The 18,123-nt window shown below is 37.0% G+C and overlaps 1 protein-coding gene across 2 annotated transcripts in view; it reads left to right on the top strand.

Annotated features, from left to right (window-relative positions):
- The first annotated feature begins 11,117 nt into the window (after positions 1-11,117).
- LOC136039552 (uncharacterized) overlaps positions 11,118-18,123 on the top strand; it is a 38,243-nt gene continuing 31,237 nt past the window's right edge. Inside the window, exon 1 of one of the 2 annotated variants that reach the window (XM_065723389.1) lies at positions 11,118-11,216. In XM_065723389.1, coding sequence (XP_065579461.1) covers positions 11,200-11,216 — 17 coding nt within the window. In that variant the 5' untranslated portion in view covers positions 11,118-11,199. Of the gene's footprint in view, positions 11,217-17,401; positions 17,561-18,123 lie in introns of those variants that run through there. The other variant, XM_065723388.1, reaches the window with a different exon arrangement.

The raw sequence follows: 18,123 nt of genomic DNA on the forward strand, positions 1-18,123 counted from the left end.
CTGAGATAATTGCAAGCAGTGCTGTCACTTACTTGAAGTACTTTTACTTGAAGTACTACTTAAGTAAAATTTTCCATTACTTGTACTTGTACTTAAGTAAAAACTCTAGGGTGTACTTATTACTTGATACTTAAGTAAGATTACAAAATACTTATTACTTAAGATACTTTTAATGTACTTGTTTTTCAAATACTTTACCTTTGACACGAAAATTTTGTGTGTGTGTGCTTTGGCAACGTACAAGAAAACATCACCATTAGATTTAAAGCAAACTCAGATATAGCTTTTGTGTGTCTGTGCTTTGGTAATGTACAAGAAAACATCACCCTTTAGATTTAGAGTAAACTCAGATATAGCTCCATGCCCTATTTTTGAATATGAAATAAGGTATTTTTTTTAAGAAAAAAAATTATAGTATTATTAACACTTGGTTTAATTTCTGTTTAAAAGTTATATAACAAAGAAAATTGAAATTATTTCACAATTCACTGGTCGACAGGGAGCTAAAATCCCTTGTTTTGTGCTAAATGTTGCATACTGTAGTCCATTTGGGCTTATATTTCGGACATAAGTGTTTAAGTTTTGTCATCTCGTCAACTGAACCAGATTTCTACCATTTCATCATCTTCAGGACCATATTATTGGTAAAATTACCGAAGCCATGAATCTTTGCCCATCTAAATGTTGTCTGCAATACACAAGTCTATCGAATTCTAGCTGGATCCAATGCAGTGGTATTTTGTCAAATTCGTTCCAGCAAATTCATGTATTCAGACAAATCTGACTTCAGATTTGTCACTCCATTCGTAAGCTATAGGTCCTACTAAATTAAAGGAAAACTCAACTTTCTTAAGACTTGAAACCCTCTCCCCCTCGACCTATTTGAGATAGGGTTTGTGATATCAGAATTTGATATAAGCCTTGATCTTAGGCATCTTTGGTCTAGTTTTCATTCGGATCCGTTACTCCATTTGCAAGTTATACTAAATTGAACAGAAAACTTAAATTTTTCAGGAATTAAAACCCACTCCCCCTTGTTAAATTTGAGCTAGGGTTTATCTCAAAACTTGATATGTGTCATGGTCTTAGACCTCTTTGATTCAATTTTGATTCAGATCCATCACTCCAGTCGCAAGTTACTCTGAATAAAACGAAAAACTATTTTAGCAGGTAGAGCCCTCTCCCCCCTGTTTTATTTGAGCTAGGGTCTTCATCTTTCAACTTAATGTGTCTCATGATCCTTGGCACCAAATCTGGCCATCAAAATTTTAATCCAAATCCAACCAGCGTTTCTCCCCCTAAACGTGATTACACATACGGACGGATAGACAGACAGACGGACGGACGGATTTTGCAAAGTCTTAGGTAGCAATGTTGGCTAATTGGATCCAAAAAAGGAAAACAATGGCATATCATCATCCAGGTATCATCACCTATTTTGATAGTGGAAAATATCCATCAAGATAGATTTTGAGATCTGTCTGTCTGTGCAATCGATTATAGCAGGAGAACCGCCAGTCAGATTTGTTGAATAGAACTATTTGGATTAAAACTGAGCTTAATTAGGGTGATGGGGCTTTAAGTGTTAAAAAAAAAAATCGAGTTTTTCATTTAATTCACTGTAACTTGCATATGGAGATGAATTTCGATGAAAATTGAATAAAGGTGCATAAGAGTAAAAATGCATTGAGTCCTGGGATTGAGACCCAAGCTTAATTAAAAGTTGAGTTTTTCATTTAATTCAGTGATTGATGGATCTTGCGAGAGATTGATGGATCTCAGTGAAGCTTTTGGTTTAATTTAGTATGACTTGCGAATGGAGCAACGGATCCAAATGAAAGCTAGACCAAAGATTTCTAGGATGAGGGCTCATATCGAGCTCTAATATCACAAGCCCTATCTAAAATAGGGCGAGGGAGAGGGGGTTTCAAGTTTTACGAAAGTCGAGTTTTCCTTCAGTTTAGTATGGCCTATATCTACTTCCACCCATGGCTTGGCCAAAGCCTGGAAATAACTCTTTTCAAAAATAAGTCATACTGAAGCCAACCTTCAACCAAACATTCCATTCCCAGAGAAAAATTACTTTGTATGACACTTGGTATTTACCAAGTGACATACAGTGATCGCAAATTCTGTAGGTCTGTCGGTCTGTCAGTCCCGGGCTTGCTAGTTTAGGCACTTCCAGATAAGCTAGGACGATGAAATTTGGCAGGCGTATCAGGGACCAGACCATGTTAAATTTGAAATAGTTGTTTCCCCGATTCGACTATCTGGGGAGGGGAGTGGGTTAACTTAGAAAAAATAGATCGGATCTTAATTAAATTTGATATTTAGAAGGATATCATGTCTCAGAGCTCTTACTTTAAACTCCGACCGGATAAGGTGACATTGCAGGGGGAAACCTAAAATCTTGGAAAATGCTTAGAGTGGGGGATCGGGATGAAACTTAGTGGGAAAAATAAGCACAAGTCCTAGATACGTAATTGACATAAACAGAACGAATTCAATCTCTTTTGGGTAGTTGGGGGGAGGGTTAATTCTGAAAGCTTAGAAAAAATGGGGTATTTTTAACTTACGAAGGAGTTATCGGATCTTGAATTTCATCGGAAGAAAATTCATATTAGAAATACATCGTAACTCAGGTCTCATGCTTTATATCCCGACCGGATCCAGTGTCATTGGGGGGATTTGGGGGGGGCGAGAATCTTGGAAAACGCTTAGAGTGGAGTGATCAGGATGAAACTTGGTGGGAAGAATAAGTACAAGTCCTAGATACGTGATTGACATAACCGAAATGGATTTGCTCTCTTTGGGGGAATTGGAGGGGGTGTTAATATGGAAAAATTACAAAAATTGAGGTATTTTTAACTTAAGAGCGGATGACTGTTCGTGAGTATTTTGAATTTGATATTAAGAAGGAACTCATGTCTCAGACCTCTTATTTTAAACCCCGACCGGTTCTGGTGACATTGGGAGAGAGTTGGAGGGGGAAAGCGGATAAAGCGGATAAGCAAATATCGTAGATACGTGATTGACGAAACCGGTCTGGATCCACTCTCTTTGGGGTAGTTAGGGGGGTCCAGTGCTTTGGCGAGTTCAGTACTTTTGGACGTGCTAGGACAATGAAAGTTGGTAGGCGTGTCAGGGACCTGCACAAATTGACTTGATAAAGTTGATTTCCCCGATTCAACCATCTGGAGGGGCTGAAGGGAGAGGAAAAATTAGAAAAACGAGGTGTTTTTAACTTGTGAGCGGGTGATTGGATCTTAATGAATTATGTTATTTAAAAGGACCTTGTGTCTCAGAGCTCTTGTTTTAAATGCCGACCAGCAATAAGCCTCTGATTTTTCTTTTAACTTAATCTATTGATTCTTATAATTTTGCTAGAGCTCATGCCATATGAGCTCTTGGCTCTTCCGACCTCGTCACAAGTGCCATATGAGCTCTTAGCTCTTGTTTTATTCCTTTTTTCTCAGAAGATTTTCGACTTAGTCTCATGGTTTTTACCACTTCATGGTATGAAAACTGCTACTAGAAGCAGATAGATTGCAACTTCTGCCGTATTGTCTTCTAGTATATTTAAATTTGTGCTTGCATCGTGCCTGCGTCCCCTTAGAAGTTCTGTTTCTTACGGTAATATTGGTTTGTCTTCTGTTGCATATGCAGACGACGTTCTTCTTGTTGCCCGGACTCGCCGTGGATTGCTTTCCAATTTTAATATATTAACCAATGAACTATCTAAGATTGGACTGTCAGTTAATGCGTCTAAATGCGAGTATATTTGTTCTAATAGCCCTTATGCGGTCGCTCCATTCGTTGCTGGGACTGCAATTCTGCCATGTTCTTCTTTAGTTAGTTGGCTTGGCCTGTGTTTCGGTCCAACACTTTCCACTACCTTTTCCCTAGTGAATCAAGCCGTGAAAAACCTACGCGTCACTTACGGAAGAATATCCCACAACAAAATCCGTTACAACCGCAACGGTTTGTGCATGATTTATAACGCTTATTGCGCCCCTGTGCTTTTGTTTTTATCAGGCATGGCTCATCTGTTTCGTAAGAAAAATCTCCATACTCTACGTGCGGCTTATTTCAGATATTGCAAATTCCTCCTCCGGCTTCCTAGATGGCACCAAAACAGAAAAATTATTGCTCGATTTGGTTTAATAGATATGCCTTCTTGGATTCGGTCTTCCAGTGATGATTTACGACCCTCTGCAGCCTTTTTTTCATATTGATACTGGTTATTAGTCCATGTTGTCTTTTGTTAGTTTAATTTTTTTTTCTTGCTGTTTATCGTTTTTGTTTTTGTTTATTTATAATACTCAGTACTTTGTGTTTTTTTATACTTTTACGGATAATAAAGTTCATTCATTGATTCATTCATTCATTCTGCAGTTTGACCAGCCGTATGGAATGCGTCTGAATCAGCGGGCTTGCTGCAGGCCCGTGATTTTATAATATATGTTTGTAGGGAGTTTTACCGACCATCTGAATTGACTACACAGCATGCGGCTTGCTTGAGTGAAAACCAGCCAAAGGATATAGATGCTATACATTTTCATAGCGTGTCTGAAATTTAACTTGAAAACTTGAGGCAGTTTCCTTGTAAAGGTGCCGAGGGCGAGACATGTCATCAATTGATTTTTGATTATTGAGCTTTGATTTCTCTTATTAAAAAAATCTGCAACTGACTCACTTGGCTCCTTACTTTTAAATTTGAGTTTTTTGTTGCTAAGGTTTTTACTTATTGAATCAGGGAATGAACTACTTTATTACCTTTTATCAGTTTTAAAGCCAATCTAAAGTTTATTTTTCTATTTTCAATATTTTTTCCACCATTCCGATATGTTTCAGAATAACCCTGTATTTTTTCAAACGTGCCAGATTTGACTGAACACTAATCGACAAAAGTTCAACTCTATGTGCACTGTATTAATCCTGTCATGGGATCTGTCTGATCTAATCAGAAGTTTTTTGACTGCACTTAATTGTTTTGATAGTCTTTTTCTTTCAAGCCGTTGTGTCGAAAATTGGTTCAGATTATTTTTTGGACTTCGTTGGGTGTTTACCAGCCAAACAAGGGAAAAAAATATTTTCAATATTTTTTTTTTATAATTCCCACATGTTTCAGAATAACCGTGTATTTTTCAAACGTGCCAGATTTGACTGAACACTAATCGCCAGAAGTTCACCTCAACGTGCACTGTGTTAATCCTGTCATGTGATCTGTCTGATCCAATCAGTAGTTTTTTGACTGCACTTAATTGTTTTGAAAGTCTTTTGCTTTCAAGCCGCTGTGTTGAAAATTGGTTAAGATTATTTTCTTGGACTTCATTGGGTGTGTACCAACCGAACAAGGGAAACGGTTAAAAACGATAAAATGGAAATTTTGGTTCTTGATCAAGATTTCCAAGAGAGGAATGACAGGGGACATTTTATAGGCAAGGGAAGGGGCTAATAAGCCTTCAGAATGGCTTTGAAAAAAGGTAGCATGGGCTTTATATCAGAAATTTATATATATATATATATTTATATATATATATATATATATATATATATATATATATATATATATATATATATATATATATATATATATATATATATATATATATATATATATATATATATATAAGAATAATTACTTGAAGTAGTACTTGAAGTAATACTTAAGTACAATTTTGGCAAGTACTTGATATTTGATACTTAAGTAAGAATTTGGAAAGTACTTATTACTTGATATTTAAGTAAAAAAACAATGAGTACTTAATACTTGATATTTAAGTAAGAATTTGGAGTACTTGTTGCAGCACTGATTGCAAGTGACAATATATCTGACGTCACAAGCCAGCCAGTCAATGCATGCGATTTTGATAAGACTTTTGTGTCAGAGACAGGAATTTCGCATGTCATAGTAAATTCGATATTATTTTTCGCTTTTGATTCGTTGAAAGCAGGAATAAGTGTTGATGAAATATCTAACGCAATGGCAGGATTCTATCGTTTAGAGGAGTTGAATGTAGCAAAAACGCTGCTCTCATGTCTGTGTCGTAAAGCTGGTAGATTGCAAGAAAGGAGAGGAAAAACAGCTGAAAAGACTACTGCCTCGGACATAATGCGTTTTATCGTAGAACTTGATTCGAAATAGTTCATATGGCCTGTAATCGTCCCACGGAGCTTTAATGAATGTCCAGTATTAAAGCCTGACATCAGCGTCCGGCTTGATAAACTTGTTTATGACTATTCCCGAAAGCTTGAAAAAACACTTTCTTCTATTGAGCGTATCGAATCTAATTTAGAGAAAAAATAACGCCTGGCAATGATCTTGATCTTAATCCCCCCACTGTGCCCCCCATGAATGACCGCCTCTCTCACTAAAGACTGTGCCATTAGAGACCATAGTGATAAAAAACCCACCCACTCTCCTACTGAAGGATCCTGTCTGCCGCAAGAAAGAATTTGATAAGACAGGGTGTGCAAATATTCGTTATGTTAAAGCAACTAAGGGTAGTGTTATGGCATCGGTACCATGTCAAGATGCATCGAAGCTCAGTTGTGATCTAAAGGTTAATTTTCCTGAAAGCATAATAACTTCCAAGCCTCGGCGATTTTTTGGAATTATCAGGAGTGTGGACATTGATTTTGATGTTAGTGCCTACGCATTGGACTTTCCGGGTATAATCGAGTTTAATCGGCTAGGAAAATCGCAAACTGTAAGAGTTATTTTTCAAACAGAAGAATACCTGCATTTTTACATCAAACATGGCATCAAATTCGGTTATGAGATTTTCCTAGTGGAACGTGATCGTATTCAGCCTAGGCGTTGTTTTAAATGTCAAAGTTTTAACCATGTTCAAAACCAGTGTAAATCTGAATGTTTCAAATATGCCCGATGTAGCGGTAATCACATTTCGACTAAAGACTCCCCATGTCAAGCGACAGTTAAATGCGCCAGTTGTGGCTCGAATGATCATCCAGTTTACAGCTTTAGGTGTCCGATTTTAAAGAAATTTTGTAAATGAATGTATTACTTTGTATTACGTCCTTTAATTCAAATGGTGTGTTAGGGAAATTACCTGTACTTCATAGTTTTTTGAATGAAAAATCATCGTTATTATGTCTTCAGGAACACCACCTCCTTGATCATTCGTTGAATCTGCTTTCTAGTCTGTCTACTGAGCATGACATTTTTGCTGTTCCCGCTACACCGACTGGTGGACGTCCCTCCGGTGGTTTAGCTACTATTATACCCAAGTCTCTTAATGCAGCTATTCTAGCAATTGATACAAATTTTTTAGCTTGTAGTTTTTCAAACGTAGTTTTAATTAATTGTTATTTTCCGACTGATTACCATGATGATATTTCTTTTGATGCGTTTACTCAATGCTGTTTTAATCTTAGTCGTTTTGTCTCTAGTTTACAGTCAAATTTGCGTACTTATATTTTAGGTGATTTTAACTGTGATCCAAATATAGCAAATGAAAGGGGTACAATTTTATCTTCTTGTCTTCCTAATTTTTCTGTTTTACCGAAGTCCCAGGATTTTACTTATATTCATTGGAGTGGTAGTACAACTAATATTGATCATATTTTGTCTTCTAACCCAAGTGATCCTTTGCCTGTGGTTACTGTAATCGAAGATTTCCCCGTTAGTGACCACATGCCGCTTCAGTTCCTTATACCCCCTTTGGCTTCTCGTCCTTCCCCAGTTTGTTTTTCTGGTAATAAGCTTCCTAAATTTTTTGATCGGGTTGATTGGAATCCAAATTTTAGACCGCTTTACCAAGAAAGAGTTGGGACTTTAATTGATAAAGTCTATATCCCTGATAGTTTGGATTCAATGGATAGTAATCCCTCTTTGACTATTAATTGTCTTTATTTTGAATTAATCTATTGCTTAAAGTATGGTGCTGCGGCAGCTTTTCCTACTAATAGGATAAGATTGGGCGCGCAGAAACCTTTTTGGAGCCTCAATCCTTTTTTGGTAAATTCTAATAAGGCGGCTAAACAAGCGTATTGGGAATGGCGGGCCCTCGGTAAGCCAAGAGACTCGCATCCAGTTTTTTTGCTAATGAAAAAGAGAAAGGCTGAATTCCAAGCAGAGCTCCGTCGTCATAATAACCTGGTCATAGAAGAAGCTTCTTCAAACATTGATAACGACAAGGACAAGAATCTCCTTTGGAATGTTCTCCGAGGCAATAGGCGGATTAACATGCCTGATACTAATTCCACACCATCGCTAAAAGAGTGGGAAAAATATTTTTCTAAGTTGTCGACTTCGTACGATTCTAACAGTGTTGTGTTGCAATTAGATGAAAGGTTGAAGAATTTTTCAACTGATTACAGGATTTCTGAGGATATGTTACGTGGAGCAATCAAAACGTTAAAGGCGCAGTCGGCTAAGGATCATGATGGCTTATTTGCTAATCACCTCAAACTTGCTCCTTCTTCTTTTCTTGTTACTCTGCTGGCATTTTTCAACCTTTTACTTACTACTGGTTTAGTACCATCGTCATTCTATATTGGCATAGTTACGCCTATTCCTAAGAGCGGGAAAAAAGACTTGTCATCTTGTAGTTCCTGGAGGCCAATTACTAGGGGTTCTATGATTGGGAAAGTGTTTGAGTTGTGTTTGAAGAATCTTCTTGAAATTCTTGACACTGGTTCTAATCAAGTTGGTTTCAAGAGAGGTTTGGGATGTGACCATGCCCATGCATCTTTCAGCAAAGTTATTGAAGAAGCGAGAATCTCTGGTCAACCGCTATACGCCCTCTTGATTGATATCAAAGGGGCCTTTGATAACATTTCTCATGCATCCACTCTGCTCACTTTAATCCATGCTGGATTGCCCCTAGCTGTCATACGAGTCCTTCGCTCTTGGTATTCTGGTTTAAAGATCCGTATCTGTCCGAGTTCGTCTTCGTCTCAGTCCAAATTAATTCAAGTGGGTAGAGGAATTAGACAAGGAGGAATTATTTCTCCTTATATATTCAATTCTTGTTTAGCTACTGCCCTTAATTCTCTTTCCTGCTCGTTTGTTTCATTATCTCGAAATCTGTCTTACATTGCATATGCTGATGACATTATCCTTCTAAGCCGGTCCAAGTCTAGTCTTGTTTCTAATTTTAATATTTTAATTAATTGTTTAAAAGGTTTGGGCCTTTCTATCAGTTTTGAAAAATGTCAATTTTTTGTTGTAAATTGTTTAGAGGATAATGCCAGGGCGACTCTCGATTGCGGCAATGGTGTTATTTTTCAGTCGTCACCAATAGTCACCTATTTGGGATTACCTTATGCTGCTTCGAAAAGAGATTTCAAACCAGTCCTGGTTCAGCATGTTCAGATGAAACTACGCAAGGCATTTGGTCTTTTAATTCGTTTTCGGGGTCTTTACCGTCGGGACGTCCTTGGTCGTATGTATAGCGCTGTTGCTCTGCCTCACGTATTGTTCCCGCCCCTCCTCTTCCGAAATTTCAGACCTTCTGATCTTTCGCCCATTAAAGTTGCTTATTTTAAATTTTGTAAATTTTTACTTGGTTTCCCCCTTTCTTTTAGTAACACTGAGATTGTTTTAAAGCTTAATGTGAAGGATCCTGTAGTCTGTATAAAGAAAAAATATAAAACATTTGAAGATAGGGCGAAAATTAGCCTTTTAGGCCACAATTTATTTCCGTTTTTTAGTAACAGTTTTGGCTCTTCATGATTTATAGGCTAATCTATTTAGAGTTTTTTTTTTTTTTTTTTTTTTTTTTTTTTTTTTTTTTTTAAGTGTTGGATCAATATTTGATAGGTTTTGATTGTAAGTGTTATCAGTTGTTTTTTTCTTTTTTATTATATTGTAGCGTACTCCTCATTTTTTTGAGGGAAATAAAGAAAATAAATAAAAAATAAATTTATCTATTGATGATGATTTGTGGTAGTTTTACCCTTCGAAGATTATTTGACTTTATTTCTGCTCAGTTTTGGTGTAATAGAGCTCTTTAGTTTTCTTTGAAAGAGTTGGTTGGGGAGTTGTTTTTTTTTGTATTTGACTAACTTCTGTTCGTTTTGTATTGGCATAATCTTTTTCTTAGAAAAAAATTTATATTTTTTCGGTTTTTTCCTCTACAAATCAATAGTTTTACTTGTTATTTGTAAACTGGAGAAACTTTCCAACAGTTTTTAATCCTGACACAAACAGCGCTGTTTAGTTTAGTTTTATACCTCCTCAAGTTGCCCTGAAAAATAAAACTTAATAATGCTCCCGCAAAATTCGATCCATGCTTGTTGACAGCCTGGATACAATTACACTCTTTTAATTTATTTAAATTGCAACACACACACACACACACACACACACACACACACACACACACACACACATACACACGCGCGCGCGTGTGTGTTTGTACATGCATGTGTGTGCCAGTCTCATCGAACAATTTGGGCTATCTCAGAATCGGCTATCGGACATTTTCTTCTTCTCCCAATCATGGGGTCGCTTCAGCCGGCAGTGATAGGGCGGACGTCGTCAATGATCTTTCTGGTTCGATGTGGAGGCATTTAAGGCAGGATCCCGAACCATCGTAGGGTTTGTTCTGCTATTTGGATTGAAAACCCGGGCTACTTAGTCAGTTGGACCAACTTTTTACCCCAAGAAGTGAAAAATTTTCCAAGTCAGTGACAACGCTACAATAATAAAAACAGTGGAACAAATATGTCATATTTACCCTTCAGCGTCACCAACCCTAAAAATCAAAGGTCCAGTTAACAGACATATATTGTATTAATTCCCCAAGAGTTCAATCTAAGAAAAACTAATTGAAAGAAACAGATATAAAAATCATGCTTATTAAGGAAAATTCATTAATTACTTTCTTAAATGAAGAAACATTACTAACTTTTTCATTACGATTGTTCCAACTTTTGATCCCCTTATGGATTGAGTTTCCTAGTCCTCCTCTGAATTTCGAGCGAATGATATCCTGGATTATATAACTATCTTTAAATAACTCGTCTCGTTATATACTGACATAATTATTCTATTCGTATAGATCCATAATTGGTATATATATTTATAACTTCCTCTAAAAGTCAAGGCTTCTTTACTGTTTTAAATTGTAGCCAATACGTAAAGCTTTCTGTGCTCCTTGTTCATAGCACGAGCACGATTTTTATGTTGTTTTTTTTTAGTGCTTAATCTGGTATAGTTAAGAGATCATGAACTTGATAATTTTGTAAGTCAGCCTTTAACTGTTTTCGCTAATTTTTGTATTGTTTTATCTGCTTATACTCTATGTAACAGAATTAACTTATTTAAAGAGCATGCTGTCACCCTCGTGTCTTCTTCCAATTTCATATTATGGAACGAATGATCGCAGAAAATCCGATGAGGGCTCATTTGATCGCAAATCCTGAAATTTAAATTTTCAAAGTGGCTCACTCATATTTTTTTTTGTCTCCTATGATCGGCCAGAAGTAAAGGACCATTTACCATGTGGTTTTTTCAACCCAGATCTCCTTTGGCCACAGACTTGTCTTAATGTTAGCCTCATCTTGGAATTGTAATTCTAAAACCCTATAATTCTATTTACCATCTGTGAAAATTCAACCACAGTTACAAAAAAAGTATTCTTCACATTTCTGTTAAAAATATCAAACACCAAGTAGGCTACTTGTAAATTTGAAGTAGCCTCCTCGAGATTGAAGCAAGAAATATTTTCTTAAGTACTACTTGAAGATTTTTTTTTATAATACTTTCTAAATCCATAAATAAATAATAAGTTAGACATTTAATCGTAAGCGGTAAGTCTTAAGAAAAATCCACCATTTTAAACTTAGATATGTTGACTCGGACTATTGACTTGTGAAAATATTAAATAAAGAAACAAGTGTTTTCCTACTGAAAGTAAGGAGCGACACTAAAACTTAAAACGAACAGAAATTATTCTGTATATGAAAGGGGCTGTCCCCTCCTTAACGCCACGCTCTTTGCGCCAAAGTTTTTTATTGTTTAGAAAATAGAGCTGTGAGAAAGAGTCAAACTTTAGCGTAAAGAGCCAGGTGTTGAGGAAGGGGCACCCCCTTTCATATACGGAATAATTTCTGTTCTTTTTAAGTTTTAATGTCGCTCCTTACTTTCAGTAGAAAAAACCTGTTTTCATTTATTTTCTGATCGTTTTTTAAATAAGGCCAGGAAATCCAACCTCACCTCCACAGAGAAATTCCCTCATCATGAATTTATCCTCTAGACAATTTGATCCTGGTGAAAATTAACACCAGACAATTACTCTTAACGACTCCGCGCGTGAAATTGAGATGGAAAAGAGAAAGCAAGGATATAAAAAGAATTTTATATAAGAATTCTTGCATATCTCTGCACTGTATAATTTTCCCTGATAAATTTACTCCCTAGAACCTTCCCTTCCCATAGAAAATTCCCCCTGAAAAACTCCCAGCAGAAAGTCCCCCCCACCCGAAAATATATGCATGCATGCATTCCAATAACAAATACTATATGTAAACAACGAGCAAAGTCCATAGCTTGCAGCCATTCCCCTGGGGACTGTGGGGGATTAAGTCGTCATCAGAGACATAGTTAGTGGAATTTTCGACTATGCTGAACAAAATGGCTGTCTCATAATTTTGATCCTGTGACTTGGGAAAAAATGAGCGTGGGAGGGGGTCTGGATGCCCTCCAATTTCTTTGGTCACTTAAAAAGGCACTAGAACTTTTAATTTCTGTTTGAATGAGCCATCTTGTGACATTCTAGGACCACTGAGTTGATACCATCATCCCTGAGAAAAAAAAAACAAAAAACAAATAAACACGCATCCGTGATATTTCTTCTGGCAAAAATAAAATCCACATTTATGCAGATAGGAGCTTGAAACCTCCACAGTAGGGTTTTCTGCTACACTGAATTTGAAGGTGTCATTGTGTTGCGGAGCAACACTACTGCTTTCGTAGTTTTTTTCTCTTTTTTTTTTTTTCACCGTGATCAGCGACCTGTAGCTCCGAAGTGATAAGAGTTAAAAATTTGAGATTTTTCAGAGGGAAGGGAAACGTGAAACGGAGTAAAAAGGTTCCAGAGAAGTTCCTAAAATTTCTAACAGTTTTCCATAAAAAAAAATAAACCGTTTTTTCTTAGAAACTCTGCGTTCGATGTTTGGCGTCAAGTTAAGACGACCCTAGCTTCGGAAATAAACTTGTTAGAAATACAGTTATGCTGAACTCATGTAGAACTTTCATTTGTCTCTTCGAGAACCGGAGCACAAAATTCCGTAGCTCTTACAGATTTCCCGGAAATAATTCCGGAAAAGTCCATCTCGTTCCGATTTTTTTGGAATTTTCTCAAATTTTCGATTTTGATATGTCTTATATTTTTATCGAGTAGTGCTATGAAAAGTATGCAAGAAGAAGTGAAGTGTTCTATATACCAAGTTGCTTCGTTCTCTAAGAAATAATTTCCGAAGTTTCGACGTTCTAGAGGTAACTTCTGTTCTGGACCAGCTAGAATTTTTTTCCAACGCGGTTCGACAGGTCTCGATCTCCTAGCAACTGGAGCTTACAATAGTTTCTCCGAAATAAAATTCCTTCTTTGGGTTTTTCTATTTGGAAGTTTTGTCATGCCCTCGGGGCAATTTAAATTTTTTGGTGAATTTGGTTTGTTTTATATTTTCCTAGCTTAGACCATCAAAAGTTAAGCAGAAAACTATAAGACGTTATTTCCGTATCTCTTTCAGATTTCCCGGAAATAATTCCCGAAATGTGCGTCTCGAAATATAATACTTCGAATTGGCGTCAAGTTAAGACGGCCCTAGTTTCGGAAGTAAACGTTTTAGAGATAAAATAATTATGAACTCATATAGAACTTTTATTGATGTTTTTGAGAACTGAAGCATGAAATTCCGTAGCTCTTACAGATTTCCCGGAAATAATTCCGGAAAAGTCAATCTCGTTCCGATTTTTTGAAATTTTCTTAGATTTTCGATTTTGATGTCTATTTCATTTTTATAACGTGAAATGGATTAAAAAGTTCCTCAGAAAGTGTGTAAAAATTCCTAATAGTTTTCCAGATAAAAAATAAAAACCTTTTTTTTATCGCGTATCATTTCCAATACACTCCAGAAGTACCAGTACGAGTAGCCGCATTAGAAAAATGTCCTCTGAAGGACATAATGGAGACTGTTGCTCCGCAACTGTGCCCTAAGGAACAGGGCACAGTTGCTGCAACACTTCCCGTTGCACAGGCAACGGAGGTCTAGTTTCCATTAAGATTCTACGACTTTTAGGGAGTGTTTCTCCCTTTTCCCGAGAATAAGGCACATTTTCTCAGGCTCGTAACTTTTGATGGGTTGGACTAAACTTGATCAAACTTATATATTTGAAATCAGCATAAAAATCCAATTCTTTTGATGTATCTATTTGCATCAAAATTCCGTTTTTTAGAGTGTCGGTTACTGTTGAGCGGGATCGTTACCACGTCCGTTATTAAACAGTTCGTTACCACGAACTCTTTGATAAGAGACAGCTTGAGGCTTTGACATTTGAATATGTTGCATACAAATTGGAGCTCCGTATTACAGACAACTTTGCACTCTTGTCCAACAGTTCGTGGTAACGAACGGTAGTAAGAAGCGACCTGGCTCTATAATAAACGAAACTCTAATTAGATTTTTATGCTTATTTTAAATATATAAGTTTTATCGAATTTAGTGTTTACCATCAAAAGTTACGAGCCTGAGAAAATTTGCCTCATTTTGGAAAATAGAGGGAAACACCCTTTAAAAATCATTGAATCTTAATGAAAATCACACCATCGCATTTGACGTATTAGATAACCCTATTGTAGCGATTTCAATCTCCTATCTACAAAAATAGGGAATTTCGTATTTTTACCAGAAGGCCGATCACGGGTATGTGTTAATGAGCTTTTTCCCCAGGGGTGATCGTATCGACCCAGTGGTCCTAGAATGTCGCAATAGGGCTCATCCTAAGGGAAATTAAAAGTTCTAGTGCCCATTTCAAGTGACCAAAAAACCTGGAGGGCACCTAGGCCCCCTCCCACACTCATTTTTTCCCAGAATCAACAGATCAAAATTTTGAGATAGCCATTTTGTTCAGCATAGTCATAAAACCTAATAACTATTTCTTTGGGGACAGCTTACTCCCTCACAATCCCCGGGAGAGGGGCCGCAAGTTACAAACTTTGACATATAGCAATGGTTATTGGAAAATGTACACACATGTTCAAGGTTTTTTTTTGGTTGAGGGGGAGGGGTTTACGTGGTAGGATCTTTTCATGGAGGAATTTCTCATGGGGGAAGAGAATTTCCACGAAGGAGGCACGGGATTTTCTTGCATTATTTAAAACAAAAAACAATGAAAAAACAAGAGCTAAGTGCTCATATGAGCTCACATGATCAAAATTCATGAGCGAAATCACATGAGCTCTAGCGTAATTCTAAGAATCAATAGATTGATTTAAAAGGAAAATCAGAGGCTTAATGCCGGTCGGAATTTAAAATAAGAGGTCTGAGACACGAGGTCCCTCTAAATATCAAAATTCATTAAAATCCGATCACCCATTCGTAAGTTAAAAATACCTATTTTTTCTAATTTTCCCTCTCAATTCAGCCCTCCAGATGGTCGAATCGGGGAAAACGACTTTATCAAGTCAATTTGTGCAGGTCCCTGACAAGCCTACCAATTTTCATCGTCCTAGCGCGTTCAGAAGCACCGAACTCACCAAAGCACTGGACCCTCCCCCGAACTCCCTCAAAGAGAGCGGATCCAGTCTGGTTACGTTAATCACGTATCTACGATATTTTCTTATTCTACCCACCAAGTTTCATCCTGATCTCTCCTCTGAAAGTGTTTTCCAAGATTGTAGGTTTCCCCCTCCAACTCCCCTAATGTCACCAGCTCTGGTCGGGATTTAAAATGAGCTCTGAGATACGAGCTCAATCTAAATATCAAATTTCATTAAGAACTGATAACCCGTTAGTAATTTAAAAATACCTCAATTTTTCTAATTTTTCCGAATTAATCCCCCCAATTCCCCCAAAAGGATAGATTCAGTCTGGTTATGTCAATCACGTATCTAGGACTTGTGCTTATTCTTCCCACCAAATTTCATCTCGATCTCTCCACTCTAAGCGTCTTCCAGGATTTCTCGTTTCCCCTCAAACTCCCCCAATATCACCGGATACGGTAAGGATTTTAGAAGGACAAGGTCCTTCTTAATATCAAATTTCATTAAGATCCGATCACCCATTCATAAGTTAAAAATATCTAATTTTTTCAATTTTTCCTGTCCCTCCAGCCCCCCAGATGGCCGAATCGGGAAAACGACTGTTATCAAGTTAATTTGTGCAGGTCCTTGACACGTCTTTCAATTTTCATCGTCCTAGCATGTCTAGAAGCACCGAACTCGCCAAAGCACTGGAAATCCCCCAAACTTCCCCAAAGAGAGCGGACCCGTTCTAATTATGTCAATCACGTATCTAGAACTTGTGCTTATTCTTCCCATCAAATTTCATCCCTATCTCTCCACTCTCAGCGTTTTCCGAGATTTCCGGTTTCCCCGATTTCTGTTTCTCCCCTCCAACCCCAAATGTCCTCGGATCCAATTCAAATTGAAAATGGAGCATCTGAGACATAAGATCTTTCTATAAATTAAGTTTCATTAAGATCCGATCACCCATTCGCGAGATAAAGATACCTCAATTTTCACGTTTTCCAAGATTTTGTTTCCCCCTCCAACTCACCCCAATGCCACTGGATCTAGTGGAGATTTAAAATAAGAGCTCGGAAGCACAAGATCCTTCTAAATATCAAATCTCATTAAGATCTGATCACCCCTTCGTAAGTTACAAATACCTAAGTTTTTTTCTAATTTTTCCTTCCGAATTATTTCGAAATTTTTCAACTCCCTCAAAGAGAGCAGATCTGGTCCGGTTTTGTCACTAACGTATCTTGGACTTGTGCTTATTCTTCCCTCCAGGTTTCATCCTGATCTTTCCACTCTAAGCGTTTTCCAAGATTTCCGGTCCTCCCCCCCACAACTCACCCCCAATGACACTGGATTCGATCTGAATTTAAAAAAAAGATATCTCAGTTACGAGGTCCTTCTAAATATGAAATTTCCAAATATCCACTAAAGCCTTTCAGGCTTTAGTAGATGAATATAAAGGGTGAAAAGGGGTTATTAATTTGATATCCTTGGAGTGATTTAAGGGTTGTGTTTATTTTTTCAAATTTTAGTAGCTAGAAACAACAATAAAAAAAAGAAGTAATTTCCCAGGTTATTGACATGAAATGAAAAGGAAATAATTAAGTTACCTTTTTTTAGCTTTGATCTAATCTAATAATAATGAAACTGCTTGACACCAAGGTCGTCTCAGCATGTTATATAAACAGCTAGAGAGAAACCACGTCATGTGTGTCGGTTTATTACTCCTTTGGTTCTGCTCTTTTAATTTGTGATTACAGCACACTCAGTTGTAATCATCTATCGTTTTAGTTTTCCACTTCGAACAGTCGGAATTACTTCAAGAGTATGACATTAATTATTTGGTGAGTTTTCGTTTAAACTTAATCTAAAATAAATAATATATTCCATGTAAGTAATAAATAAATTCTATTATATTAATTATTGGAAATAATTATATATAGGAAATTAATTATAGGAAATAATCCCTTAGCCGAGTGGTCAGCACGCTAGGCTTGAAATCCTTTGTCATTGAGGACGGGAGTTCAGGTCCTAGTTCCGCTGGTTATTTGGTTTGGAAAGGGGGTTAGTGGCGTGACTTTGTAAGCTCAGCCAGAGTAGAACCATTTCTAACTGGATACCTGAAGAAATATGGGGAACATAAACAGGAAGGGTGTGTTAAAGCACAGGATGGCTTTAACACATTGTACTTCCTGACTAGAGGGCCACGAAACGAAGATCAGCGCCGTCAGAAGGGACTATATTTTCCATGCCGTATTCAGTATCTTTTTTGATTATAGGAAATAGTGTATTTCAAGATAGGATAAACACAGGAAGAAGATATTTAGCCATTTTGCATACGTCGTCAGTTCATAGAATAAACCTTTCCGAAAATTTTTGGAACTCTTCGAAATTTACGTTAATTTTG

The sequence above is a fragment of the Artemia franciscana genome, chromosome 19 (genome assembly GCF_032884065.1).
Source record: "Artemia franciscana chromosome 19, ASM3288406v1, whole genome shotgun sequence".
NCBI classification, from domain to species: Eukaryota; Metazoa; Arthropoda; class Branchiopoda; order Anostraca; family Artemiidae; genus Artemia; species Artemia franciscana.